The sequence below is a fragment of the Catharus ustulatus genome, chromosome 6, assembly GCF_009819885.2.
Source record: "Catharus ustulatus isolate bCatUst1 chromosome 6, bCatUst1.pri.v2, whole genome shotgun sequence".
Taxonomy (NCBI): domain Eukaryota; kingdom Metazoa; phylum Chordata; class Aves; order Passeriformes; family Turdidae; genus Catharus; species Catharus ustulatus.
The window spans coordinates 48,764,178-48,790,103 of record NC_046226.1 but is presented as its reverse complement, the minus strand read 5'-3'; the positions used below and the strand labels follow the sequence as shown (position 1 = coordinate 48,790,103).

Genomic DNA, 25,926 nt, shown 5'->3' with positions numbered 1-25,926 from the left:
CTCAGAGGAGAGAAAATTTAACTAAGTGTTCATGAGTTGAGATAATAACTGTGAGAAGATACTCATCAGTTACCATCGAGGGCAAAACAAGCTGAACAATAAAATAAAGTTATTATTATAAAAATCAGACCAGGATAATGAGAAGTAAAACAAGCCCCTAAAACCACCTTTCCCCCACCCTCCCTTCACTGCTCTACTTCCTCCCCCAGTGGCACAAGGAGACAGGAGGGTGGGGATTCAGTCAGTTAATCAGCCATGGCTTCTCCTGCTGCTCAGGGAGAGAAGTCCTTCACTGTTGCACAGTGGAGTCCCTCCCACAGGAGACAGTTCTCCATTAACTTCTCCAACGTGGCTCCATCTCACGAGCAGCAGCTCCCTGCAAACTGCTGCAATGTGAGTCCATCCCCTGGGCAGCAGTCCTCCCCAGACTGCTGAAGCATGGGTCACTCTTCCATGGGGTTCTTCACCATGGAGAGGCTACTCCAGTGTGGGCTCCTCTCTCCAAGGGTCTCCCACAGGGTCACAACTTCCACTTAGGCATCCACCAGCTCTGGTGTGGGTCTCCTCCCTGGGCTGTGGGTGGATCTCTGCATCCCTGTGGATCTCTGTGGGCTGGATGGGCACTGCTGCTTGTCCTCATCACAGGCTAGAGGAATCTGGGCTCTGGCACCTAGAGCACCTCCTCCCTCTCCTTCTGCCCTGACCCTGGTGTCTGCAAGGCTGTTGCTCTCACATGTTCTCACCCCACTCTTCTCTAGTCACAATTAAAACTGTGCCACAACCTTTATTTTGATTTCTTCCTCAGTATGTTATCTCAGAGGCATTACCACCATCCCAGTGTTGGCCAGCAACATGCCCATATTTGGAGCCATCAGGATGCTGCCAGATGTTTTGGAAGCTTCTGGAGCTTTTCACAGAAGCCATCTCTGTATCACCCCTGTTGCCAAGAACCAGGCCATGCAAACCCAGTACACTTAGGAAATGGAAGGAATGAATAATGCACACTGTACAGTGGTTAAGCAAGAGCACTGTAGGTTGATCAAAGTTATGTGGAGCTGGGTGGCTTTAAACAAATCAGTTGTGCTTCCTCTCCACTATGGTCAGCCAGCACCAGCCAACATCCCAGCCAGCACATCAGTTGCTGCCTGGCTCTGCATTATATTGTCCCTGTGGACATCTGAATTTGGTGTTGCATCACATCACCCTAAAAAGATTCCCTTTTTTATAGGTAAAGAAAGGGATTGCATGAAAACAATAACACATAAAGATTTCATTTGGGCAGAAGTGAGCATTGTGGGCAATTAAGTCTGTATTTGTAACTTGCAGAGCAGACCTGTTAACTGCAGAGCAGGGCAGACTGTAGTACATTTATCTTTTAATTTTCAGAAGACTCTTTTAAAGGAGAATCTTGGTCTTGTGGGCATACAATCTCCAGTTCTCTGTTTACCAGAGTTTATTGCCAGACTTTGCTACATCAGAGATTAATAATGATACAAGCATCCAAGGGAAGGAGGCAAAAGGGAAAGTTACAGAGATGTCTTACAGACATTCCACCAGACTCCTCATTATGCTGACAGTTGCATTAATAAATTGCCATCTAATCCAGGTTATATTCTGCCTGAATTGCTTAGTCTTCCCTGCAGTGCTGAAAATCTGCTGTTTTCACAGTTGTTGGAAATCTCTGAAGCTCATACTGTCATGCAGCTCAGCGTGGAGGGTGTCATTGTCTGATTCATGCAGCTCAGCGTGGAGGGTGTCATTGTCTGATTCACGTAGCTCTTGATGGAGTAATTTGCTGTTATCAAACAATTTTGTGCTGTCTCTCTGAGATTTATAGAACTAGGGGACTCACTCCTTACACCACTGCATTCCTTAGGACAGGCTTTACACCACCACAATATTTTCTCAGGCTTTTCACTCCTCCCTCTCCGATCCCCATCACTGAGTTTCCTTCCTTTGTTTCTGGGAGAAAAGATTAATACACAGAAATAGGGGAGTGACTTGTTAAGAATGAAAGGAAGACATTGCTCTGTGTTCAGTTAATTATCTAAGAAGCTGCATTTTTGGAAGTGCTGTGTTAATGTATGGTGATAGAAATATAATGAAAGCTTCAGGATCACTTTTAAATGAAGAGCTTCACATCATGCTCCAAAATAAATGCAGTAATGAATTCATCTCCTAAATCGCAGATGGATGTTTCCTGGAGCTGGGAATACTGGAGCAGCCTGGATCTCCTGTGCACATTCTAAGCACTAAAGCATGCAATAATGTTTTGGGAGGGCTAGCTGCTAGTCTCAGAAGTGTTTCCAATCTGAAGGGAAGATGGAGTGCTCTGATTAGAGGAACTGTGGAGAAGCTGATCACAGCTTGGCTATAGTAAAAAAAGAGTTACTGGTTTTTCTCTGGTGGAAGGCAGATCCCTCTCCCAGGGCAGATGCTCAATGAGAACAGCTCATATGACAGATCATGTTTCCTTTGGCAGCTGCCAACAAGCGTGAGTGAAAACCTGTGTTCGTGCTTGCAGCCTGTGAGCACCAGGACATGCTTGTTGCTTGTGGATGAATCAGGTTCCTACAGATCTGGTTATAAATCCAACATAGGAGGTGCATGTGCAGCTACAAGATGTGCACATAAATTCATTTTCTAGTGCTTCTAAACTTTAAATATAATAAAGTGTTTGTTTTGGGGATAGACATTGACACAAAGGCTTCTAAACAAAAATGCCTGAAAGCATGAGGGACAGAACAGGTTCTCCATCATGTCTAAAGAGGCTACAGATCCTAGTGAGTTGAACAGTCAGTTGTGACTCAGCACTGAAGAATGCAGTTATCTTAGAGAAGGTTGCTTCAATTAGTTACATGAAGCATTCAGTGTTGCCATTCTCATTTTCTTTGACTTACAAGAATAAACAGAGGCTGTCAGTTCTGCTGGAATATTAAAAGACCTGACAAGTTTCTGCTCTGAAGTTCTAGCTGGCAAAATACATTGATGGCTCTAAGGTGTTTTAACTTCCTTCTGTTTATTCCTAGGCTTTGGCAGCACGTTACCAGTGCAATAAACAAAGGTGATCAACACAAGGCCACGCAGGAAAAATTTGTGCTGGAAGAGGAGCAGAGGAATGCAGCCCGGGGTCGGAGGGAAAGCGGCACGGAATGGAAACCGCTGCTGTTCCGGCACGATGCCGGGACCAACGAATGGCACTACAAATACGAGGAGTGAGTGCTGGGCTGGGGGCTCCCAACACCTCTTGCTGCCTGAGTTCCCAGGGACGCAAGCAGGGCTGTAATTGGAGCCCTGCCATTCCCCAAAACTATGTCCAGAGCTTGCCCTTTCTGAGCTCCATGTCATTACTAGAATACATATTCATGATATTAACTGGGAATAGCTGGAAATGAGGGCTTGGCAATGAGAAATCCACAGTGCCATCGATGTAAATTTCTATTGCTGCAATCAAGTCCGGAGTCAGTTAGCAGAGATTTTCTACACTGTTCAGCGGAGAGTTAGCTGTGCTCTCCTCCCCTGGGCAAGAAGGACAAAGCCTCTGGAGACTGAACCCTCTCACTTATTGCAAGGAACTGTGGATGTGCAGGGAACTATCTGTTAGTCCTGTCACTGCATCTGGAAAGTCTGACTACTGTCAGGGATGATTGCCTGCCTGATGCATGTGGGATTAGTGTATTGGGTTTAACACACCTAATGTGGGATTCTTGCTTTTCTGATGAATTTTTTTTCATTTGGTCTCAAAAGTCTAAGACCATGGGATCCTTTGAACGACATTGCCCAATTTGAGAAGGATGGAATACTTCAGACAATGGAAAGACATTTATCCACAAGGATGTCAAACCACAAAGCAACATGTATAAACAATCAAATTACACGGCACAAGGTAAAAAGCCTATTTTGGGGATTATAGTACTCTTTATGATTGTTTAGATACACAGCCCTTTTTCTACAGCATTTTCATGTAAGAATAGCATAGTCTGAAAGTTTGGTTTTGGGTAAATATAGCTTGTGACCATAGGCCTGCAGCATTATACCGTCATTAGCTCCAAAGAATTGTAATAACTGATTGACTCATTCTATCAGTTTTGGCATTTTTCTTCCACTCGATGTTAGTGACAGTGAACTTTGTACATGACTGAGCTGAACTTCACTGTTCAGTGTTTCCAAAGCAGAAAACTTCCCATAAGTTTTGGAGTACACAGCTGAGATCCCCTGATTTCAGTTTCAGTCCTTGCCATCAGCCTTTATCACTCACTCTCTCTCAGACAAGACAAGAAGCATCTTTCCATCCTTTCCCTTAAACAGAGGTAATATTCCCCTATTTCAGTGTTTTCATCTTTGGAGCGATACATGTCATTCATAACACATTTTCAGATGTAGAGCTGCTAAACTACCTAAGTATAACCCATATTACACTGAAAAACTTGTATCTCATTATGTACATAGACTTTTCCTTTATAATACCTCACATCTGAATGTCTCTGATTCAGTGGGGAAGTTGAGATATGTAACTGCTTTTCAGGCCCTGTAGTGAGAAGTTTGTATGTTTGGTTTATTCATCTGAGAGACAGGGAAAAACTTTCCAAAGTGCATCAAGAAGCTGGCATAAAAATTCTGTGATGTTTAGATCCTTTGTGCACCTTCTGAAAAATTTTTGCTGGGGAATTTGATTCTAATTCTTTTCTTCTTTTCCAACTTTCTCTTATGTACCTGTCTGAGTTGGGTACACAACTCAGCAAAGGAGCTATAAGGCTCATCCATAATATGTGTTAGTTAAAGCTACAAGAAGAATAATTTGGATAGGTGTCTTAAGAATGTTGTCATTTGGGTAAATGCTTCTGTATGAGGCACGTGTATAATATCTTTAAGTAGCTGCCAGAGTCCAAGTACTAGGAGTTGCTGAGAAAACAAACTTCACAGATACTTCCCAGCACCTAAATTGCTTTGTTTAAAGCAAGCAAATGTCTTCAATGTGATAGAGACTGAGTCACTTCTAATCCCTGTTTTTTCCAGAGGTCTGCCAAAGACTGCAGGCGCCGCAAAACCAGTGATCAGCCCTCCAACCACAGCCAGAACACAGAGAGCAGCTGCTCAACGCCAGAGTCAGTGCAGGAGCTCTCAGATGATGATGGCAAGTATTTGGGTGTCACTGGGTCAGGTGTTACTGTTCTTCCTTTGGTACTTTAATTCTTGAGCCAGCCCTGGGACATGTCTTGCCCAGTTAATACCATGGGCCAACAGCCCACAGGCAGCACAGAATACATTCTGCTTTTCTGTTGTCTGTGTGTGTTGCTTCTCTTTCTGCCTTTCCCAATTCCTGGCAAAATTGGAAAAATACACTGATATTCTAATCAACACATGGGAAATGGGCTGTGTTTCTCTTTTCTCTGCTTTTTTTAGAGGTGACCTTGAATGTTTGAGAGAGGGGGCAGGTGTGAGCACTCCTTTCTCCTCCCCTCAGCTGGGGAGCATTGTTTCCTTACAGCTGACTGAGAAGCACCTTGAGCCAGAGTCACAGAACCTGTTACAGTGGCCAGGGTCTCCTGGGTGGAAAATTCTGTTCCCTGTCTCCTCCCCATGTTTCCTCCTAGCAGTGACAGGTAGATCACAGCCACCCACTTGCTGTGTTGTTTCATCACTACCATCAGAATGGTGATGCAAAACAAAATTGTCCTTCAATACTTTGCTGCAGGGTTTGAAAGCCTGTGCACTCAGTGTGGGAAAGAAATGAATCACCTGAAAGAAATTCACTCAGCTGTCTTATCGCTACAGAAAGCCCAACAGGACATACACAGGTAACCATTTTCTGTCATTAATCAATGATTTTAATGGGCTAAAGATAACTTAGGGCATTTAACTCCTTACTGTGGTCTTTGGAGTGTCTCTGTGCGCTGCAGGAGTGCAGTTCAAGTTGTTGCAGTAAAGTAACCAATCAACACACCAGAAAGACAAACACTCTCTGCTTGGAACAGTGAGGAGGAAATCTCTCCCTCCTAACACTCTCTTTGTGGGCAAAAAGCATCGCCTCAGCATGTTACACACCTCCTGGCTGAGAGGGGCTGGGCCAGGCCCTGGCTAATAAATCTCTGCCAGTCAAGAACATGTGAGGTCTCTCTTCCGGTCGAGCATGCTAGGAACTTCCTCAGTTTGCTATGGAGATTTGGGGGTGTGGTCTGAAAAACTCCGTGGTGAAAAGCACTAAACTCCAGCTTTTTGTACGAATTGCTGGTTGCCATCTGAGGGAAGCAGTAATCACACCTGCTGCTGCCAGAGGGCTGTGCCCTGCAGACTCCTGTGGGGAGGTATTAACTGCTGCTTCTGCTCCAGGGAGCTCTGCTGATTCCCCTCTGTGTGAGGAGTATTATCCAGCCCTCCCAAGGCCTCAGTGAGGTGGGATCACACATGATCCATTCTGGATATCACACGATACCATTTCTGGATACCAGAGTCATTGGTGATCTGGTTTTAGCTTCACTGCAGCTCCTGGGGGCAGGCCTTGTGTTTTGGGAAGGTTAGGCCATAGGTTAAACTCACAGGTTATGAGTGGGTGCTGGATGAAGAGATTTCTTGGAATTTGTGCCCTTCCCATGCCAACCAGCTGCAGCCAGAAGCACTGATCTTCCTGTTAAAAAGGGGAGGTAAAGTCTGGGTGGGCACACTGCTCTGCCCCTGAGGGCATCACTAAAGTACAGGGATCCTTCCTGAAGTTCTGGGTATGCACACGTGTGAAGGCACACCTCTCTCCACCACACAAATAACCATATTGCTTTCTTTTGCAGAAACCTCAGTGCTCTGAACAAGAAGTCCTTCCACAGGAAGGCCTCTTCTGAAAGCTTCCTCCTGGACTCTCGCTGTTGGTTTCTCCTCTGCATCTTTCTTACGTGTCAACTCTTCATTAATTATGTTTTCAAATAAAGTCACTACGTTTGGCAGCAATAATGAGCACTGGCTGCAGGAGGGGCCACTTGCGCAAGGAGCCCAGCGAGGCACCAAAGCACTTTAGAACCAACACGGCAGAGGTGGAAGGACATGGAAAAACGAGGTTAAAAAGGGACCTAGGAACCTGCAAAACTTTGTTCCTGCAGATTATGTCATTTTTGCCTTTTACATGTACATCTTCAAGGACCTCTTAACCTGTATGGGCCTTAATGCTGAAGCCAAATGTAGCTTTAATTGTGCAATTTGTTTTCTATGTTTTGTCATTTTCTGATGCAATTAATGATTACCCAGCAGTATTGGTAACCCCAAAATGGTAATGACCTCAACATTTTGGAAAAGTCACGGCAGCCTGGGTCATAGCTCCAGGAGTGAGGGAGAGCAGTAAAGAACTGATGTCCATGGTGCCTGTTCGGCTGCCTTTAGTTACAGGAGGGAGAACACTTGGTCCAAAAAATGCAGCCCTGAGATATTAAGTCATGATCTGTTTAGTTCAGCCCAATGGGACCTCAGGATGTGTTTTATTTTTCCATTCCACGGAAACTGTAAATATACACAATTTCCTAGAGACACTTTTCTTTAGGAAATGGGAAGTGCTCAGTGAAAGCTCCTTGTCTGGTTGAGGAGCTGACTGCTGTCCTGAGTGTGGCCCATCGAGTGTGATGTCAGACACACGCACGCCTGTTTGCAAAACCTGGGCACTTCCTGTTCTTGTTATTATTTGCTATATGGCTGTTTTATAATATCACACACTAGCGTTGTAGAGAGAAATCCACTGCCCCAGCATAGGTGAGAAGGATGGGAGCGATGTAGGTGTACGTGTGGTCAGTCTTAGGCACATTTATTGTCAAAGGTCAGGAAAGAGGGAGGGTTTTGCCACTGCATTGTTCAATCCTGTTAATAGTCTTCCTATTTTACACCATTTTTTAAAGATTTGCAATATTTTCTTTAGACTGCAGACAGTACTAAGCCTTTCTTTTCTGGCCTGAAGTAGTTCCAAGTGGTAAGTACTGCTATATATACAGCCTTAAAATACTTAGTGGTGGTGCCAGTCTGGGCTATCTTTCAATGTAAATGTTTCCAAATTTTTAAGTACATTCCTCGTCATATTCCCCAGTTAGGGGAAACCTGTTTGTGCTTGATATGTTGAAATAAAAACTACACACAACTTTCAGTGGCAGTCTATCTGACAAATTATTTTTGGGTTTGTGTTTGATAGTATTTTACAAGTAAATCACTTTTTAGAGAAAAATCTACAGGAAATTGCATCCAACAATGTCAGACCTGGGCCGTAAGTTAGAACAGTGTCATGGGTTTAGTATTGGCTAAATCATCAGTGCACTTATTGGAATTATTTATTCATTTTTTGCTGTGAGATCATATTAGGATGAAGGCAAAATAGGCTTAAACTTTAAAGGGTACAAAGAAAAACTTTATCATTAGAAACTATTAAAAAAATAAAATTCAGAATAAAACTTTTAGAACACTTTTTTTTCTTCATTTATTTTCCTTTTATACTGACAATGTACAGAAAATTAATTAGTTCATAATATTTTTTTAAGTCACTAATTTATTTGAGAGAAGAGACTTCTCTCTTCAGTCTGTGGAGATTTTTACACAAGAAATAGATTTTCATGGCCTCAATGTCACATCGATTAGTCGCCCAGGAGAATGGAAATTTGATCATTATGTAAAAATCTCTTCTTTGACTAACAGTTTTTTTACAAACATTATTGAAAACTATATTGATTTATTGGGGCACACCTTAAGGATTGTAACAGTTTAAACAAAACTTTTTCATCTTTGAAAACAGAGGGGAGTTTTTGTTTGGGGTTTTGTGTTGGGTTCTTTGCTTCTTCTTCCCTGGGGGGCAGCAGGGGTTTTTATTATTTTTTTATTTAAACTTATGTTTATGTTTAAACTTAGTCATTTTAATATTTGTTTATTTTAGCACTAATGTCTCTGTTTATATTTACAGTTAAAACATTTATTTACCTTATTAGATATTTCTATGTGTTATAGGAAAACAAGAGTTTCTTTTTTATAGTTTTAAAAATGAGAAAATTTGATCCACCACCTTTTTTTCTTTCTTCATCTGGGACTTGACTTTTTGTTTTGTTTGACCACGGAGTTTTTATGTTGTTTTTGTGCATATCTTGATTTTGGTTCTTTCACTCAGGAGAGAGAACAAAGTGTTTGTAAGTTTTATTCTGGGCAGTAAAAGAGATAATCACATATTTCGCCCTCACAGGTGGGTCTGCAGATGGTTATTTCGGGTCACAAAATGATACAGATTTTTTGGTAGGCGTTTTGGACTTACAGGCAGCAGCCCGAAATATCCTGAAATAGGCTGCATAAGCAGAATAATAAGGAGAAGTTGTATTCCCCTCACTGTCAAACCAGGACAAACAGCAATAGCAGTTTGATTCTCCTCACAGGGAGCTAGCTCCACACAGCACTGACTCCTTCCTTGCCTCACAGGCAGGCGAGGCAGCAGCCAGCACCAAAATCCCAGCAGTGCCTGCTTTGCTCCCTGCCTGCTTCCTCACAGGTGAGTAAAATAAAAACTGTTACCACAAGAGCAGCAGCTCAATTAAATAAATTACCAACCTATACCAGTTAATTAGCCATCAGCAGTGGAAGAGTGTCCAACATTTAGGTCTGCTGCCACAGAGGTTTAAAAATAATCTAAAAATGAACAGCCTATGAATTCTTGTGCCATTAAATTTAATCCAATTTCCACATCTGGAGGTGAATGTTCCTACATGCCAGTTACATTGGAAATGAAAAGTATTCTTAAGGAAAATCATGGCCAGAAACGCTATTTCTCTGGGAGGAATGAATGGTGAGGAGAAACGTGAGAACCGATTTAAGGCTTTAGAAAACCCAGTTACATGCACTTTATTTGCACACTGTTGGAAAAATTCTCCTTACAGCCTTTCCCTCTGCTTTTTGAGATAAGGGCGGGCAGCCCTTCAGCACCTGACGTTTAAGTCCAGAAACAAAGCAGGCAAATTCCTGCCGTTCCTGGACGCACTTTAGGGGAGTACAAACGGTGTCGCGCAGTATTGCCGTGGCCGCCCGGCTCTGCCCAGCCACGCCCGCCCACGCCGGCGATAAAATCAAACCGCGGCGGGGCGGAGGGACATCGCTATCGCCATGGGACCCGGGCGGGCGCTGGGGCTGCTGCTGGTGCTGCAGGTGAGTTCTGGGTGGGACTCTCGCCGGGCCACTGACTGCGGACACGGGCACGTCCTGCGCGAGTGCCGACTGTCAGCTGTCCGCAGCTAGAAACCAAATTCCGCTTTTGGTGGGGGAAAAAGGCTCTTTGCAGCTCTAGTGTGACGGAGCCCCGTGGGTTTTTCTGCCCTTTTCTTCTTTAAGAGACTTTAGTAACTTCCCCGAACTTTTTGTTCATGTTTGATGTCCTGGCAAATCTGTGGTGTCATCTATGAGCCCAGCGCCCTCAGGAAAGCCGGCATGTAATGACTGCGCACCCCGCCCACGCCTGCCACCTTCCGTCCCTTCGCGGGGAAAATGAAGTTACAAGTCAGGAGGGGGACCTTTAATACTCCTTGTGTTGTTTAACTGGGAAACTGGAAGTTTTCCCACCTCCCCACAGCTACGGGGAAACTTTTCAGTGTACAGGTGGGAGAGTTTAGAGAGCAGAAGTTTTAGTTAGAAGTTGCCGGCTGCTGTCAATTAGTGCCGGGGCGCTCGGCGGCCGCCCCTTCCCCTCCTGCTTTACTTCTAGAAGTTTTTCTTGTGTGAGCGTTATGAAAGATGTGACTCAGGTGTCCCTGAGCGCAGGGAATGAACCTACGCTCGCATTCCTGGAGCACCTGGCCGTGCCGTGACGAGGCGCTTTGCGGGAGCGCTGCCGACGAGTGCGCGCCTCGCACGTTTATTCCTCTTTTAAAAAAACCAAAAAAACCGCTGTGAATAACTCGGCTTGCCTTCTGCCTATGGTTAGAGCCAGTGAGGCATGTTGGATGCGTCTGTGGGGCGGTTCCTCAATTTTGCCGGAGCGAGACTAGCACTGATCCTGATGAATGAAAAAAATGGGGGAAGGCAGAAGTGAATGCCTAGCACATGGCAGAAACTTTGCCGCCTGCAGTTCAACTGCGGTGATCTAGTGGAAAGAAAAGTTTATACGGCGGCAGAAAATGTGTGGCAATAGCTACCTTAATTCCATCAGGTGCTGCCTTAACCCCACCTTTGTACTGGCAATTACTGCTTTGAGCAGCACTTAGCAGAAATTAGCTTGGGTTTGCTCTGTGGTTTGCCATGAACTCCTGAATGTGTTTCCAAGTCTTTACAAGTTAATCTGCTCAGGATAGTAATCGTGTCCTGGGAGGATGAATCACTCAAAATGCCTGTTTGCCTGCTCTGTAGGTTGTGCTGCTGACCATGGCTGGAGCCCAAGCAGACTGTGGGGTGAATGAGTATCCCCACCAAGGACTCTGCTGTGTATTGTGTGAAGCAGGTAAGACTTTGAGCAGTCACAGCTCACAGCTCTTGTTTCTTACATTGCATCCTGTGAAAGTGTAAGCCTGGTTGGAGCTGTGATGACTTCTTGGTGCTGTTTGCAGTGAGAGCTCCTTAATGCAACAGGTGATGACTGGGAGAGGTGCTTTGGCATCCGACCAGGAAGCCTCTGCTTGTGGTTCAGGATAAAGATTTTGAACTTGAGGTATTTAGTTAGCACCAAGAACAAGCCATGGGGAATTCTGATATTTCTGTCTCTGCAGGCAAAATTTCAGTCTGGTTTTGCTCTCTCCTCCATGCTCAATGTGTGCCAAATTAACAAGTTTTGCACCAAGAAGAAATCTCTCCTTAGTAGCTGAAGCTTACTGGTGCAATTAGGTGGAGTTCAGGCTAAGGAGAAACAAATTGATTGAAAGCAATTCTACCTGGCCCTCCCCCATTCCTTCAGCAGTGGTGCCATCCACATGGCTCCGTGCCTGAGCCACTGCAGTGGCTGATCCTTGTCCCAGCTGAGACCTTGCACCTCTCCCTGTCTTAGTCTCAAATTGCCACTGTGCCTTCTGACTCTCCTGTGCTGCTCAGTTCATGTGGCACGTGACTGATTTGCAAGGAAGGGTTGAACTCTCCCCAGAAATTTGTGGTTTAATATCCTGGTTTAGCCCTTTGTCTGTCAAAAGATCCCCTGAGATTGCTGCTGTCACCACTTGTCCTCTTCCACAGGTACTTTTGTTGCTGAACACTGCCGTGCTTCAAATGTGAGTGGTAAATGTGACCCTTGCAAGGAAGGAAAAAGTTTTAGAGCCCATGCAAATGACTTCAAGGAATGTTTGCCTTGCAGACAGTGCAATGAAGGTACCAAACCTTATGAAACCCGATGAAACTTTAACCATTTACTGTTTCTTAATGTGGATAACCTGGTCTTCATGGAGCATATTGAACTTAAGAGTAAATTGCCTTTATGGCCTGAGTATAGTCTTTGCACTTGCTAACTTCTCTTTTCTTTTTAGATCAGATAACCCTGAGACCCTGTAATCGAACACAGGATGCTGAATGCCAGTGCAAACGAGGGTACTCCTGTGCTGATGAGGACTGTCAAAAATGTCAGAGAAACAGTCCAATGTAAGTCTAAGTCGCTATTTTCCTTCGAGGGAATGTTAGAGCTCAATGTGGCTCAATCTGTGCCAATAGCCAACACATCATGAGGCTGCAAATAGGTGCCCTCAACCCAAATGGCTTTATTCAGGCATTTAAGTTTTAGGAGTCAAAACCTGTGATGTTGAGACCTAGAAAGACATGGACATGGGTATCGCTGGGCTAGTTGCTTATGGCCGTAGACTTGCATTTTTTGTGTCTTCAGGTTGGCATTTCCCCAGAAACACACTTGAATGGGCTTTCTAACACCTGGCTGGAAATGTTTGGATGTAGAACTACCTGTTGAAGCAATCTTAAGTATGTGTGAATAATGCCTATAATTTATGGTATGGTTTGAGTATTTTGTCCCCTCCACATAGAAACTAACATACAGGAGTTTTATTTACTTTGCTTTTATTTTGTCTTGTAGTCTTATCTTAGACTGTTTAAAAGTGCACTTCTGTCAAAGCTTATCAATGTTCTCTTCATGGATCTAAACTCTGTCTGGAAAAGCATTAGGCCTGGGCAGAGCTGCATATTGCTCTGGAAATGGTGATACAACCTTGTGTTCCCATCCACTGCAGGCATCCGGACGGGAAAGAAATCTCACAGAATTCCACAGATGCTACAGACACAGGTGTGCCCAGTCAAGGTCTGGTACAGAACTCCCACTCAGCTGGGTTTGTTGGATCTGTGGCTTCAGGCTAGTAACATCAGAGCAGTCTGTAAAACAGTGCTTTCAACTGCTGTAACACATTGAACAGCAGCTGTGTTTTGGTCTGGGAGTCACTTGCTAATGACAAGTTCTCCAAGGGGTTGAAGGGACAAGGTCCCTGGAGTTTCACTTGGTGAAAAGCTCCATGTGTTACCAGGGCTCTTCAGGTTTCAAGAGTGTGCCAGTTGAAAGTTATGGATAGTGCAAAGATGTTTCTTGTGCCTGGAGTAGCTTTGTCTTCTGCCCAGAATGCACGCTGTCCATGCTGCAGCAGCCAAAGCTTGCTATCACCTTGTGCATCTTGTTTCCCCTGAAGTGTCTCTCAGAAAACCTTGTGGGAGTTGTACTGCAGCTCCCTGCAGAATTCCCTGCTGCCTTTGGGATCATGATGTGCCGTGCAAATGAGTACTCACATGTTCAGGGGAAGTGGGAGTTCCAATGTCTTTTCTAGGGAAAACTATCTCAGTTGTATTATTTTGGGCTTGGGTTTTTTTCTAGGACAGTAAGGAATATCTTTTTGAGGGACTGGTTCGGTACTAATTTTATTTTGTTTTTCTTACGTTGCAGGGATGATCGCTGTTTGGGGTTGTTGGAGGTTGGTTTTTCCTGTCCTCTTGGCCTGTGGATTTTTTTTCCCGTTGACATGCTAAGAATGGCAAGGCCCTTGAGACAGGGGAGGAGGAACCTCCCTGGTTTCTTGGCAGTTTCTCTCAGAGCTGGGAGGGGACACTGTGAGATTGGAAGCAGGTAAAAGCAGAGTGGGGGGCAGATGCTCAATCTTGGTGTCAGAGGAGGACGGTCGCTGCTAACGCTGCCCTCCACCACCGGGAGCTGCCCCTCTGCTGTTGGACCCCACACCCGGGCATGCTGGGATGCCCTCCAGATTTCAGCTTGTTGTTTCTGAGCATCCCACCTCTCCTCCATCCCTTTCCATCTGGGACACAGCTGCCATCACCTCAGTGCTGCTGCAGCACGTGGGGACCATTGTACCTGTCCATCAGGAGCCTGCCAGCACTCACTGCCAGCTGTGATGGGAACTGCACCAAGGGGGAAGTGCCTGAGGCTGAGAGGACTGCAACTGGATTAATGTTCTGTTTCTTCATTCCATAGTTGTTATATTTATTAATATATATCTAAATAACAGAGGGCCCCCTGTTATTTATTCGCCTTATATACTGTATATACAGTAAATAACTGTTATTCCTAACCCCACATCTTTGACTGCACACCCACTTAATTTCAAAATCAAACAGGTTCAGAGGGAGAGGATTTATTTTATCCACGACAGCATTAAAAGATCCTGATAAGATCGGGGCACAGGGTACATGCTGTGGAATTTGGCAAACCTAGGGCCATGTTAATGCACCACCATCACTGCTGATGACACCTGAGAAACCGCAGATTGTGTGGCTAAAAAGATTAGGAATGCTGAGAGTGTGATCAATGGGCCAATGCAGGCTCATGTCTCTGCTGTGGTTAAGAGCCTCCAAGAGGAGATGAAGAAGAAGGTGGGGAGGAACATTTCCCATCTGGTACCTGTGCAAGTCACAGGCCCCAAAGTCAGAGCCCAACATCCCCCAGCTCGGGACAGAGGGTACACCCCACAAGCTGACCTGTGCTTCTTTTTGTGTGACCATGGGGAAGACATGAGAAGGTGGATGGGAAACTCACTTCTGTCCTGGCAGCACAGGTGCACCAACTCAGGGAGGGAAACCCTAAGTGAGGGAGCTACACTAAACTGAAAGTAGCCTCAGCCTCCCATGACCAGGGTGCTGGATATTACAGAAGTGAGGATGATTTGTTGGATCCCATTGAAGGAACCTCTAGTAAGTAGGCTTAGAGACCTGTGTGCTTATCTTTCCACTAATTTAATTATTAATAATTGAACCATAGAGGCAGCCCTGAAAAGAGACCAGTGACTGAGCTTCTCTCTCTGTTTACAATGCCATAGGCCAGTCACGTGGAGTAGGAGAGCTTTAGATTCGTTCTAACTAACCCATAAAGGCTCCGAAGGGAGCCATAGCTCCCAAGAGGTCATCACAGGTAAGATTTTTCCAGCTGTGACCTCTCTGCCAGGGTCGTCCAAAATGTGGTGAAAAAGCACAAGAGGGACCATATCTGACATGGGAGAATTTTCAGTGTTGAAATGCCTGTGGGAAATTTTCTGCCCAGTGAATTCTTATGTGCTCTGTGAACTGGTTCCATCTCACAGCAGGAGATTTCAGGAACAAAGCATTTATGGGTCATGTGAACCAAGTAGAGATTGGAAAGGGTTTGGGGGGCTCTGCCTGTTTTATCAAGGGAACCCCTGGGGGTCCATCATGCCCGTGGGTCTGTGCGTGTCGGGTGTTTGGTTGCCATTATGAGTTCATGAGCTGAGGTAGAGATGGAGGGTGGGGCTGGCCTGGCTGGGACGCACTCTGGCACCTGTGACATCACAGGAGCCGCGTCACAATGGGGGCAGCTATCAACCCAAGCAGCAGGTGACCCTGCTCCAGTCCAGCCTCGGCGAGCGGCGAGTGCGCACGCAGACAGGAGGCTGTGCTGAACGCGGGACGAGGGCCACGGCAGAACCGCAAGTACCCAGGGAGCTGCTTCTCACCGGGCATCCAGAGGCCGATCCCTTGTGGAACTGCCTTTGGCAGGGCACGGTGCCGCTGCTGCTGGGGCAGCGGCACAGCCTGGCAGCTGCCTGGGCCCCTCCTTCCTGCCTTCACATAGATCCCTGGGACTCCTGTCCCCACTTACCCTATCACTACCTCCCTCCCATCTTCACCCAACCCCTACCCAACTGCTGAGGCCATGCTTCGCACTACCTTCCTTCTCTTGCTTGTGCAAGGCCTCCTCCAGTACCCGCAGCAGGCCGGGGATGGGCTGGATGAGGCCGCACGGGAGCGCATGCAGCAGCGCGCTGATTTTCTGAACCAGGAGATGGCTCAGCTGATGCAGGAACTGGAGCAGGACAGCCTGGAGCACAGTGGTGTGGCCTGGGGAGCCCTGCTCGTCTGGCAGTTCTGGGCTGTCACTGGACTCCTTGTCCTTCTCTTGGCGCTGTGGTTTGGACGCCACAAAATCAGACGGGATCCAGACAACAGCGGCCTCAAGGAGAGCTCCAGCAGCAACTTGGAGGAGGAGGAAGAGGAAGGACACAACGTGTTTGCAAAGAGAGAAGCAGGAAATGACAGTGAAAATGTAGAAGAGGACAATAAGGACGGGAATGGAGAAGGCACTAATGCAGATGTTGAAGAGGACAACAAGGACGGGAATGGAGAAGGCACTAATGCAGATGTTGAAGAGGACAATAAGGACGGAAGTGAAGAAGGCTGCATAAAGGATGCAAAGGCAGAAAGCAAAGTGGGAAATGAAGTGAAAGAAGGCTCTGACGATGCAAAGGAAGAAGTAGACATGAATGAGAAGGAGGATGAAGTTAATGCTGCTGGTAATAAAGCAAAAGAAGGATCTGATGATGCCAATGAAGAAGTAAACAACAGTGAGAAGGGGGAGAATGCCAATGTTGATGGAAATGAAGAGGGCAAACATGATGCAAACAAAGAAGATGATGGCCACAATGTCAAAAGGAACCTTGGAAGCCTTTTAGAGGAGCGCCTGCAGTTGCCTGCTCTGGACCTGGACAAGGGTTGCTCCATCATAACAGACCTGATGGACAAACTCACAGACATCTTTGGACAAAGCTGGTCCAACAGCTTCTACCCAGTGCCACAACAAGCCATTGGAGTGGGCAGTGCCTTTGAAGGCTGGAGTCCCCGCACGGAGGACCTTGTGTACCATGTGCTTGTCCCACTGAGTCCCCCTCCAGGACATGCCTTCCACCTGGAGCTGGACACTGCAGGGGTGCTCCAGAGGAACGGCTGTGTCTATGTGGAGCTGCTGTGCACCTGCAAGAGGGAGCAGATGGGGGAGGACATGCTGTGTTTCCTCCACAGCTCTGAGGAGGAGCTGAGAAGGGACCAGGACCCCAGCCTCCTGGATACCCTCTGCACTGACAGCTATCTGGATGTGGAGAAAACTGTCCACTGGTTCTACCAATTCATGAAAGAAGCCTGGGTGCTGTCGCCTCAATCGCGCCATTGGCGTTTAAGATTGCTGCCCTCCAGCCACTCCTGTAAATTCCAGCTGAGGAAAGACCAGGAAAGCCTCATGGTTGAGGTCATCTTAGGAGTGAGGCAAGGAGACTCAGATATCTTTGTGGGTAGCCAGCCTGCAGAAGTAGCCATGCAAAGCATAACATGGCTGGAAACCTACGCCGTGGCAGAGGCAAAATTCTTTAGATGCATTTCCAGGCAGGCTCCTCATGACAGCTGGCACTGCAAGTGCCTGCAGCTCCTCAGCCGCATCCTGATGGGTGGAGATTTCTCCAGCTATGCCCTGAAGACAGTGCTGATGCACCTCCTGAACACCATACCCCTGACACAGTGGGGCAGGAAGGATTTCCGGTGGCGCATTCTGAACATTGTGATGTACCTCCGCTGCTCACTGGACGCAAAACAGCTGAACCACTTTGTCCTAGGCAACGAGAGGTTTCCCATGGACATCAGTTTGCCCTCTGACTTGCACGTGGCTGGATCCCCCAACCTATTCCAGCACCTGGCCAGCAGTCCGGATGCCCACAAGAAGGCCATGCAGGAGTACGGGCACCTGCTACATCAGCTCGAACAAATGCTGTTCTAAGCATTTGAGAGAGATCTTGGTGCACAGAGCTGTGCTTGTGGGGCCTCATTCACTACATACATTAATACTTTCTAGTTAGTGAATTTACTAGATTTGTTAGGACCCCCCATTTAGTGAATTTGCTATATATATTAGGACACTCTAGCTAATTTACTATTGATATTTTGATCCTCTAGTTAAGGAATTTACTATATATATATTAGGACCCTCTAGTTAAGGAATTTATTATATCTATATTAGAACCCTCTAGGTAATTTACTATATGTATTTGGACCCTCTAGTTAGAGAAGTACTGAATCTTCTTTAGTCATTGTTTCAATAAACTCAACTATTCCATTATCTGCACTGTGCAAGCTCTTTGTGAACTCGACCAGGCCTAGAGTATTTGTAAATTCCACTAGATGTGAATTTGGGACTGGCTGGGAGTAGGCACTGTTAGTAGCAAGCCTTTTTTAACAAAGGCACACCATTCTCACTCCACCTTGCTCCTGCCCATGGTCTCCCTGGTGCAGCAGCCACAGAAGACCATGGTGGCTACTACAAAGATGATTTTTGCCCTTTGTTCCCCTTGCACTCTCAGGCCATGCTGGCCATTTCACAGGGGCTCTGAAAGTCCCTAGCAGCTCTGGCTGGGCACAAACCAAGCAAGAGACACTGTTGCTCTGCCTCCTTGTGTTCACTGGGGAGACAATGAAAATTCTGCTCATGCCAGACACTCTCCAGGGCTTTGGCACCACAGAAAGTAACTTGTTGGACACGCGGAACACTATGGTCTGTGTTAAAAGAACTTAAAATAGTGAGCTGGAGCACCTTTTGAAAGCCGAGATGTTGGCCAGGATTCTTGGGAAGCATGCAGAGGCCAGGTAGGTCAAGACAGAGTTACTTTAGGTTTAGTGTGATTTTCCTTGACTTTGCTGCTTCTCACCAGTAGGGTCCTAATGTTGCATGGAAAGCCAATGTGACCAAGGGAAGGAGGAGGAACTGAGGTGCCTCTCAATCAAATATCCTAAATATCTTTGTATAAAGGAACTAGGGCCTTTGGTTCAAGACAAAAAAAAGCTCCTGAATAGCACCAGTAGTGCCCTAGAGCCACCTACACAGCTTTGGATCACCTGCATTATGTGTGGTAGATTCTGAGTGTGATGTGATGCTCATGAATGCTGCAGCTTTGCGTCCGTCCATTTAGCAGTGGACTTCACCAAAAAAATTGATACTGAATTCCACCAAAAATATTAGCATGGAAAATTGTGTAATTTTAGCTGAATGAGAGTATTTGCCTTCACTGCTGAGGTCAGTGAGCTTTGCAAAGTGGCCTTATACTTTGTGTGGAAAGGGCAGGATGTGAATCCCCAGACAAGAGGGAAGAACAGCTTCCTCCCTAACACATGTCCTGGCAAATGGCCAAACACATGAGTGTCATACTTGGACATGAGTGACTTGGAGGCAGTATTAATGTCAGTAGGTCATGTAAAGCATATGCAGACAAAGAGGAGCAGAAACAGCTACATTTAAAGAATTCTGTATAAACTGCAGGGAATTAAGGCTTGTACTTTGCAGTTCATATGGTTTGATTTTAAACTCAGAAGTCAGGACTGAAATGGTTTCAGACTGTTACATTGGTTCACTTGGTGTAAAGAGGCATCTCCAAAAGGCTTTGCCCCTGTTTGTTTCATTTCTTTAACACACTGGACAAACCCAGAGGGTGCAAGAGAGACAGGAGATTGAGGTAAAATGAGCTACACCAGCTGAGACAAATGGGGCAGGTGGGGTTTGGGCCCTTGTGTGTATTTGTAGTGTGTTCACATCTGCCCCTGTAGTGCAATAGTGGGTGAGTCTCCAGCATCTCTGAGTAGGTGTCCTGGCTGTGTTCTTCTTAACACAGTCTCCCATGCTAGTAGTGGAAAATGAACAGCAAAGCATTTGGCAAATATAACTAACTCGTGGAGGCCTCTGACTTGCTGGGAAATACTGAGTTGCACATATGTTAGATGGACAGTTCAGCCATCCAGGCAACTCTATCATGATAAGCAGCTACATGGCCTACTTTTTCTCCCAGCATTTCAGAATCTCCTTTTGCCCCTCTGCTGTACCATGTGACAGATCATCACCAAGTCCCTGTCATTTGAAAGTCTCTGTAATCTGCAAAAAGGCATTGCATGATGGAGCTGTGAGGCTTTTACAACCCAGCTATTTCGGCTCTGGGACCTTATGGGAATGGGTGTGCAAGTGGATGGTACTGAGGCAAGGAGTTTGGGACCTTTGACCCTGGACTCAGGCGTGGATCAGGTATTCGTAAGAGAGACAGGCCCCTTTCCCTCTGGGAGCAGCTTTTAATGAGTGTGAAAGAGAGGTTTGTCCCCAGAGAGAGGACGCAGGAGCACCACCATAGAATGCACTGGAAGTCCCTTAAGGAAGGGATCCAACAGCTGAGGGAAGTGGCAGTACCGGAGGAACTCTTTGGAAGGGGGAGACAGCATGAAATGACCCTGACAAGGTCAGGGGCACAGGACACATGCTATGGAATTTGGCAAACCTAGGGCCATGTTAATACACCACATTCATTGCAACGATTAATGCTGATGACACCTGAGAAACCACAGGTTGTGTTGTTAGCAAGATTAGAAATGCTGAGAGTGTGATCAATGGGCCAATGCAGGCTCATGTCTCTGCTGTGGTTAAGAGTCTCCAAGAGGAGATGAAGAAGGTGAGGAGGAACATTTCCCATCTGGCACCTGTGAAAATCACAGGCCCCAAAGTCAGAGCCCAACATCCCCCAGCTCGGGACAGAGGGTACACCCCACAAGCTGACCTGTGCTTCTTTTTGTGTGACCATGGGGAAGACATGAGAAGGTGGATGGGAAACGCACTTCTGTCCTGGCAGCACAGGCGCACCAACTCAGGGAGGGAAACCCTAAGTGAGGAAGCTACACTAAACTGAAAGTAGCCTCAGCCTCCCATGACCAGGGTGCTGGATATTGCAGAAGTGAGGATGATCTGTTGGATCCCCTAGAAGGAACCTCTAGTTTGTAGGCTCAGGAAAGGAATAATAACCAGAGTTAGAGGGGCCCTGCCTCTGTCCATTGAGAGGCACAGTAAAACTGGCTCTTTTGGATGGTGTGGATCTGATGGCCTGGCACAGGTGTGCCAAAGACTGCAGGTGCCACAAAACCAGTGATCAGCCCTCCAACCACAGCCAGAACACAGAGAGCAGCTGTTCAAGGCCAGAGTCAGTGCAGGAGCTCTCAGATGATGATGGTAAGTATTTGGGCATCAGGAATTACTGTTCTTCCTTTGGTACTTTAATTCTTGATGCAGCCCTGGGACATTGCCTGCCCAATTAATACCATGGGCCAGCAGCCCACAGGCAGCACAGAGAAAATTTATTAGTTTATAATTTTTGTTAAAAGAAGTCTTTCACGAATCTATTTGTGAGAAGAGACTTCTCTCTTCCGTCTGTGGAAATTTCTACACAAGAAATAATTTTTCATGGCCTCGATGTCACATTGATTAGCTGCCTCGAAAAATAAAAATTTGAATGTTATGTAAAATTCTTTTCTTTGACTAAGAGTTCCTTCATAATCATTACTGAGGACTATATTAACTTATGGGGCTCACATTAATGATTGTAACAGTTTAAACAAAAGCTTTCTTCATCTTTGAAAACAGAGGGTTTGGGCTGGTTTTTTTTTTTGCTTCTTCATCCCTGGGGGCAGCAGGGATTTTAATTTTTTTTCAATTTAAACTTATGGGATTATAATAATTTTAATATTTGTTTATTCTAGCACTAATGTCTATGTTTATACTTACAGTGTAAATATTTATTTACCTTATAAATTATTTTTACATGTTATAGGGAAACAGGACTCTCTTTTTCTATACTTTTAAAAAGAGAGATTTCAGTCCACCACTTTTTTCCTTTCTTCATCTGGGACTTGACTGTTTCTTTTGTTTGACCTTGTGAATTTTATGTTGGATTTGTGCGTATCTTTATTTTGCTTCTATCCTTTAACTCAGGAGAGAGAACAAAGTGTTTGCAAGTTTTATGCTAGGCAGTAAAAGAGTATCTGGGCATCTGCAGACCCATGCAAAATATTATGTGATTTCTTTTGTGCCGCGGCCGGGAATTATTTTATGATACAGGTTTTTTTTTGCAGTCATGCTGGTATGGACTAGGGAGCAGCTAGAACTAGTAGTGTAGTGTGTTGCTGGTCCAAGTGTGTTGCTTGTGTTGCTGCCTTCCACTCAGGGAGAAAACTTTTTCTGACTCAGCGGCCGCATGAGTCATGACGGGCAATCCTGGTGGAGTCCGGAGCCCCTGCCCTGGTGTCAGCAGCGGCTGCATTTCTGCAACGCTGGGCGAAGTGACGTGAGAGGGAAGCAGACAAGATCTCCGCGGGATATGGACCCCCCGTCCCCTTTCCCTCCCCCAGCAATTGCTGGGACCCAGCCCTGCTGGGACCGGCCCCCGCCCGGCTGCACCTGTACTGAAGCCGGAAAGGAAAAAGGGCTTTCCCGAAGTTTGTTCATTTTTAAATATGAATTTCACAGAAGCGTGTCCGTGTTTTTTCAATGGTTTAACCTCGAAAACAAAAGTAGTTTAACCAGTTAAAAAAACCATCAGAGATTGTTTTTGTCAGCCATAAAGGAAACATAGCTGCCCTCGCAGAAAAAATCACTTCCTTCAGATGTCTTTAGTATCAAAGCAGGACAAACGGCAATAGCAGCTGGATTTTCCTCCCAGGCACCAAGCTGCACACAGCGCTGACTCCTCGCTTGCCCCACAGGCGGGCAGGGCAGCGCGGCCAGCCCGACCGTGAGCCCCGCACTGGCCGCGCCCTGCTCGCCCTCTCAGGTGCGCAGCAGCCACCCCAAAAACCAGCACTGGCTCCTCCCTTGCCTCACCGCAGCCCGCTCCACACAGCACTGACTCCTTCCCTCCCTCTCTCTGCAAGTTCCCTTCTTTTTTCCTTCTGCATGACCGGCTTATCCTAACCTGTCCCTTACCCGGCCGCCTAACCCTGACTGTCCCTTGCACAACCACATGTCCCTTGCTCCTCGCAGCACAGCCAGCACATTCCATCTCCAACTCTCACTGATGACCAACTCACCCATACTTCTACAGCACCCATGGTCATTGGACAGACAAGGCTGTTTCCCCTCTTTGGTAATCGGCAGGGCTCTATTTCAGGGGGGAAAGTTGCTTTGTGCACAATTCTTACAAACCATCCTCCCACAGAAACTGTCTTCGAATTTTAGTAACTGCTGCAGAATGAGAAGTGGTTACCTTGATTTTCACTGTTGTCCATGCAAATGTACAAACTTGTCTTGTCATAGGGAACTTTTGTATCAAGGACTTGAGGATAGTGAACAGATTGTTCCACAGAGAGAACTGCAGCTCTGTGATATGAACAGGTAGGGTAAGAGCAGCACCTGGAAGCTGACATTCAGGAAACGGGTCACAAATAGTAAAGGGTGAGAGTGGCTCTGTTATTAGCAAAAGTCTGAAGAAAACCAAAGTATTCTTCATCCTTGAGGAAACATTCTTGAAGAATATTAAAATTAGAGATCCACGTTTTTGAAGAATGTCATCCTAGTCACTCTGAGGAACTTTGACTGTGCCAGATGTGGTGTAAAACTCATTGAGAGAACGTTACCTCTGCCTGCCAGGCTGTGCAAAGTCCTGTGTGTAGCTTCAAAGTCTTTGCTTCAAAGTTTCTGTGCCTCCAAGCTTTTGGATGTAAAGCTGTGCAAACACATCCTGTGATCTCCTTTCAATGCTTCAGCAAGTCAGCACATCTCCAGCGTGTCAGCACAGCCTTCGTCATTAGACTCATCCTGCTTTGGGACCCTGTGTTTGAGTTATGGATAGGAGCTTCTCCACTTCTGTACAGCTGTTTATATCCCTTGGGCACAGCTGCATCTTGGTTTTGGGAAATGGTTGCCAAACAACAACAGAAAAAACCCCAAAGAACCCAAGACCCTCTGAACTAAAGAGAAGCAATGCTGAGCAGGAAGCCTTCAGCAGGTGTAAATGTGAGTGCTGGAAATTGTTTGGATTATTTCCATTTTACCATACTGTGCACCCACAAGGATTTCACTAGGACTTTTGACTGCAGTTGAATAAAATAAACACTGTTACCACAAGAGCAGCAGTTCAATAAAATAAACTACCAAGCTATAGCATTTAACTGAGCATCAGCAGAGGAAGACTTTCCAACACTTAGGGCTGCTGCCACAGAGGATAAAAAATAATCTGAATAAGGAGCAACAACAACAACAACAAAAAAAATCCTTGTGCCATTAATTTTAATCAAATTTCAACATCTCGAGGTGAATGTTTCTACATGCCAGTTACACGGAAAATGAAAAGTATTCTTGAGGAAAATCATTGGCCAGAAACGCCATTTCTCTGGGAGGAATAAATGCTGAGGAGAAACGTAGAAAACCATTTAAGGCTTTAGAAAACCGAGTTACATGCACTTTATTTGCACACTGTTGGAAGAATTCTCCTTATAGCCTTTCTCTCTGCTCTTTGTGATCAGGGTGGGCAGCCCTTCAATACCTGTGGTTCAAGTGGAGAGATAAATCAGGTTTATCTCCTGCGATTTAAGGGCACGTGGTACAAAGGAAGCGGTCGCTCACATATACACCGGACACGAAACTGCCACTGTCAAACCACAACCCTGCCGCCAAAGTGAGGAAGCTGCGCTTGCCGGGGCTCCCGCACTGCGACGGAACGAGCAGGCGAGCGGTGGAGCGGCTGCTGCTGCTGCTGCTGCAGGAGAGTGCTGGGTGGGGCTCTCATCGGGGCCACTGTCTGCGGGCACGGGCTGGCCCTCCGCGACTGGCGGCTGTCCGCCGTCCGCAGCCAGAACCCCAATTCCGCTTTTTATGAAGGAAAATGTCTTCCTGCAGATCCAGTGTGTGGGAGCCTTGTGGGTTTTTACTTCTTTTCCTTTCCTTTTCTCTCCCTTTTCTTCTTCAAGAGACTTCAGTAACTTTCCCGAACTTTTTGTTCGTGTTTGATGTCCCTGAAAAGGTTGTTTCGATGCACCCCAAACCCGGGCGCTGGCGGGATGGCCGCAAGAAGCGTGTTTAACCCTTCCGAGCGCCACTCGCTGCAGCCTTCCGTCTCTCGTCCGGGGGAAAACAAATAAAAAAGGGTTAAAAGTCAGGAGTGAGTTCTTGAATATTCCTTATGTTATATGACTGTGAATCTGGAAGCTTTCCCACCACCCCACAGTTACGGGGAAGCTTTTCAATCTGCCGGGGGAGAGTTTAGAGAGCAGGTCCCTCTTGGTTTAATTTAGAAATTGCCCGCTGGTGGCAATTAGTGACAGGGTGCTCGGCGGATCGGGGCCAGCACAGCGGGCGAAGCGGGCTCGCCGCGCTGAGGCCATCTGCGGGAGCGCTGCCGACGAGTGCGAGCTCCGCACATTTCTTCCTCGTATTAAAAAAAAAAAAAAAAAAAAAAAATCACACCAGGGCTCCCGTAGCACTGTGAGTGCCTACGATTAGAGCCAGTGACACGTGTTGGATGCCTCTGTGGGGCGGCTCAGTTTTGCCGGAGCGTGAGTAGCACTGATTTCGATGAATGAAAAAGATGGGGGAAGGCAGAAGTGTCTGTCCCGACGACCGAATGTCCCTTCCTCCTCACAGCCAGCACATTCCATCTCCAACTCTAATTAACTGGTCACCCGCTAACCCATTCTAACACCCATTCTAACATCCATCCTCATCCCTTCCTCCTCACAGCACAGCCAGTACAGCCAGCACAGGTGCTGGTAGGAGCCAGCATCTGGAGGCTGACATTCAGGAAACTGATTACAAATAGTAAAGGGTGAGAGTGGCTTAGCTATTAGCAAAAGTCTCCAGAAAACCAAAGTATTCTTCATTCTTCAGGAAACATCCTTGAAGAATATCAATATTAGTGATCCACACTGGGTGCTTTTTTGAAGGGTGTC

The 25,926-nt window shown here is 46.2% G+C and overlaps 2 protein-coding genes across 7 annotated transcripts in view; both read left to right on the top strand.

Annotated features, from left to right (window-relative positions):
- OSBPL5 (oxysterol binding protein like 5) overlaps positions 1-8,113 on the top strand; it is a 174,877-nt gene extending 166,764 nt beyond the window's left edge. For all 6 annotated transcript variants that reach the window (XM_033062344.2, XM_033062345.2, XM_033062343.1 and 3 more), the window contains 5 exons: positions 3,030-3,215; positions 3,748-3,886; positions 5,017-5,134; positions 5,696-5,798; positions 6,783-8,113. In XM_033062344.2, the coding sequence (XP_032918235.1) occupies positions 3,030-3,215; positions 3,748-3,886; positions 5,017-5,134; positions 5,696-5,798; positions 6,783-6,918 (682 nt within the window). In that variant the 3' untranslated portion in view covers positions 6,919-8,113. The remainder of the gene's footprint in view (positions 1-3,029; positions 3,216-3,747; positions 3,887-5,016; positions 5,135-5,695; positions 5,799-6,782) is intronic.
- Positions 8,114-10,087: 1,974 nt separating this feature from the next.
- LOC116997606 (tumor necrosis factor receptor superfamily member 26-like) lies at positions 10,088-14,582 on the top strand. Its single transcript, XM_033062567.1, has 5 exons — positions 10,088-11,425; positions 12,148-12,279; positions 12,435-12,546; positions 13,143-13,210; positions 13,841-14,582. Exons 1-5 carry the CDS (start codon positions 11,350-11,352, stop codon positions 13,921-13,923), a joined length of 471 nt encoding a protein of 156 aa, XP_032918458.1. The 5' UTR covers positions 10,088-11,349; the 3' UTR covers positions 13,924-14,582.
- Positions 14,583-25,926: the final 11,344 nt, after the last annotated feature.